The sequence below is a fragment of the Rhinopithecus bieti genome, unplaced genomic scaffold, assembly GCF_001698545.2.
Source record: "Rhinopithecus bieti isolate Rb0 unplaced genomic scaffold, ASM169854v2 scaffold_79718, whole genome shotgun sequence".
NCBI lineage: Eukaryota > Metazoa > Chordata > Mammalia > Primates > Cercopithecidae > Rhinopithecus > Rhinopithecus bieti.
The window spans coordinates 44,081-47,211 of record NW_016829352.1 but is presented as its reverse complement, the minus strand read 5'-3'; the positions used below and the strand labels follow the sequence as shown (position 1 = coordinate 47,211).

Here is a 3,131-nt window from a genome sequence, read left to right as displayed (position 1 = left end):
ACAGGTTCAGAGTGGTAAGTGCCATGAGGACTGGGACCATCACTGTCCTCAAAGCCTGACACAGAGTTAAGTGTTCAATATTGTTCACTCCTCTTTCTTTTTTTATTTTTATTATTTATTTATTTATTTATTTATTTTTGAGACGGAGTCTTGCTCTGTCGCCCAGGCTGGAGTGCAGTGGCCGGATCTCAGCTCACTGCAAGCTCCGCCTCCCGGGTTCACGCCATTCTCCTGCCTCAGCCTCCCGAGTAGCTGGGACTACAGGCGCCCGCCAGGTCGCCCGGCTAGTTTTTTGTATTTTTAGTAGAGACGGGGTTTCACCGTGTTAGCCAGGATGGTCTTGATCTCCTGACCTCGTGATCCGCCCGTCTCGGCCTCCCAAAGTGCTGGGATTACAGGCTTGAGCCACCGCGCCCGGCCAACTTGCTGAGTCTTGCTGTGTCGCCCATGCTGGAGTGCAGTGGCACGATGTTGGCTCACTGCAACCTCCACCTCCCGGGTTCCAGGGATTCTCTTGCCTCAGCCTCCCAAGTAGCTGGGATTACAGGTGCCCGCCACCTCGCCTGGATAATTTTTGTAATTTAGTACAGACGGGGTTTCCCCATGTTAGCCGGGCTGGTCTCGAACTCCTGACCTCAGGTGATCTGCCCACCTGGGATCATAGTGCTGGGATTACAGGCGTGGGCCACCACGCCCAGCATTTTTTGGTTGTTGTTGTTTTTAATTAGAGAGTTGCCCAGGCTGGAGTGCAGTGGCTCGATCAAGCTCACTGTCCCTTGAATTTCTGGCCTCAAGCGATCCTCCCACCTTGGCTCCTGAAGTGCTTGGATTACAGGTGTGAGCCATGGCACCCGGCCCGACTCCTCTTATCTCCAGTGTTCAGGGCCTTCCTATGTTAACCTGCAGACCATGGCATTTGCTTTTACTCCAGGCTGGCTTTCAGGCTTCATGAGGCCCCTATCATTAAGCCGTGCTCCCTGGGGGCCATATTCTGAACCATTCCTGCTGCCTTCCAAGGCAGGACATGGTCCCTGAATATGCTGATTTTTATTTTATCATCTTCCCTGTCTCAGGATCCAGAGATGAGTTTCTGATTTTATCATCTTCCCTGTTTCAGGATCTAGGGATGGGAATGCGGAGAAGGAAAGGCTGAAGTGTCCAAAACAAAAAGAGGTGGCGCATGAAGTGGCTGTCAAGGAGTGGTTGCCCAGCGCCGCCTGCCCAGAGCTCTGCAACCCTAGGCCCATGAATCCCTGGCTCGAGGACACTCTGACCCGAAGACCGCCCCACTCTTGCCCAGACTGTGGCCGCAACTTCAGCTACCCTTCCCTCCTGGCCAGCCACCAGCGACTCCACTCCGGGGAGCGGCCCTTCCCCGGCGGCCAGTGCCAGGCGCGTTTCTCCCAGCGCAGGTACCTGCTCCAGCATCAGTTCATCCACACCGGCGAGAAGCCCTACCCCTGCCCCGACTGCGGGCGCCACTTCCGCCAGAGGGGTTCCCTGGCTATCCACAGGCGGGCTTACACCAGGAAGAAGCCTTACGCGTGCTCAGACTGCAAGAGTCGCTTCACTTACTCCTACCTGCTGGCCATCCACTAGCGCAAGCACACGGGCGAGAAGCCCTACAGCTGCCCCGATTGCAGCCTCCGTTTCGCCTACACCTCCCTGCTGGCCATCCACAGGTGCACACACACCGGCGAGAAGCCCTACCCCTGTCCTGACTGGGGCCTTCGCTTCACCGACTCTTCCCTCCTGCGCAGTCACCGGCGCATTCACTCGGACAGCTGGCCCTTCTCCGCGGAGTGTGAGAAAGGCTTCAAGCGGAAGACCGCCCTGGAAGCCCATCAGTGGAACCACAGCTTCTGCAGCGAGAGGCGCGCGTGGTGGCAGGCCGTGGTGGGGCGTTCAGAGCCCGTCACTGTTTTGGGAGGCAAGGCTCTCCCAATTCACTTCCGGCACTTTCCAGATATATTTCAAGAGTGTGGGTGATGGCATTCACGCAAACTAGTCAGCGTTTTCTCTGGAGAGGAAGAGGCAAGCTTTGTGCATTTGAGGAATAAGGAAGGGAAGTGGGCATTTGAGGAAAACAAAGTTCCGCCTTAGGAAAAAAGCAGAAGTAGGGGCACAGAGGGCTGTGGGGAGGAGGCAGGAATCTGAAAAGGTGCCTGGGGGGTGACCCCATTTTCTGAAGCTCCAGCACACAGGGCCGCGTGTTCCACGTCCCATCCTTCACTGAAAACCATTTACCTAACTGGCTTTTCCTTCTTGATTGTTCTCTCTCTTGTAGCGCTCTACTTTTTGGCCTGTATCTCCTACTCCTCTGAGATGGGGTCCCCTGCATTCCAGTGCCTATTAAAGGAGCCTGCACCCACTCTGGATCCCCCAGAATAGAGGGCATACCTAGGGCCTGTCCCTCAGGGGGATGGAGTGGGGAGCTCATCTCAGGATAATTTTTTTTTTTTTTTTTTTGAGATGGAGTCTCACTCTGTTGCCCAGGCTGGAGTGCAATAGCACCATCTCGGCTCACTGCAACCTCTGCCTCCCGAGTTCAAGCAATTCTCTGCCTCAGCCTTCCGAGTAGCTGGGATTACAGGCATGCGCCACCAGGCCCAGCTAATTTTTGTACTGTTAGTAGAGACGGGGTTCCACCATCTTGGCCAGGCTGGTCTTGAACTCCTGACCTTGTGATCCACCCACCTCGGCCTCCCAAAGTGCTGGGATTACAAGCATGAGCCACTGCCCCCTGCTGAGGATTCTGCCTTTTACCAATGCAGGTGAAACATCTGGCAAGGAGACATCTGGAGTGTAGGTGTTCCTTGGTCTTGAAGACCTAGAGGTGGCCATAGAGAGGACAGTGGCCTCAGGTGGGGAACTTTCCTGCCCCACTCTCATTCTGCAAGTGCACAAACTATCAAACCTAATGGACTCTGGAACTGGGCCAGCTCTTCTTCACTGTATGCATTAGTGATTGCAGTGTTTTTTTCTTCTTCAGATATTTGCCTGTTACCTGGATTTTGTATTTTTTGATAAAGATATATTCTTGGGCCACAGTAGCTGGAGACACAATATAATGCCGGAGAATTCTTTTTTTTTTTCTTTTTGAGATGGAGTCTTGCTCTGTCACCCAGGCT

At 54.1% G+C, this 3,131-nt stretch overlaps 1 protein-coding gene across 1 annotated transcript in view; it reads left to right on the top strand.

The window, feature by feature from the left end:
- ZNF785 (zinc finger protein 785) overlaps positions 1-2,488 on the top strand; it is a 4,151-nt gene extending 1,663 nt beyond the window's left edge. Inside the window, 1 exon segment of the mRNA XM_017864714.1 lies at positions 1,118-2,488. Coding sequence (XP_017720203.1) covers positions 1,118-1,989 — 872 coding nt within the window. The 3' untranslated portion in view covers positions 1,990-2,488.
- The last annotated feature ends 643 nt before the right edge of the window (positions 2,489-3,131 follow it).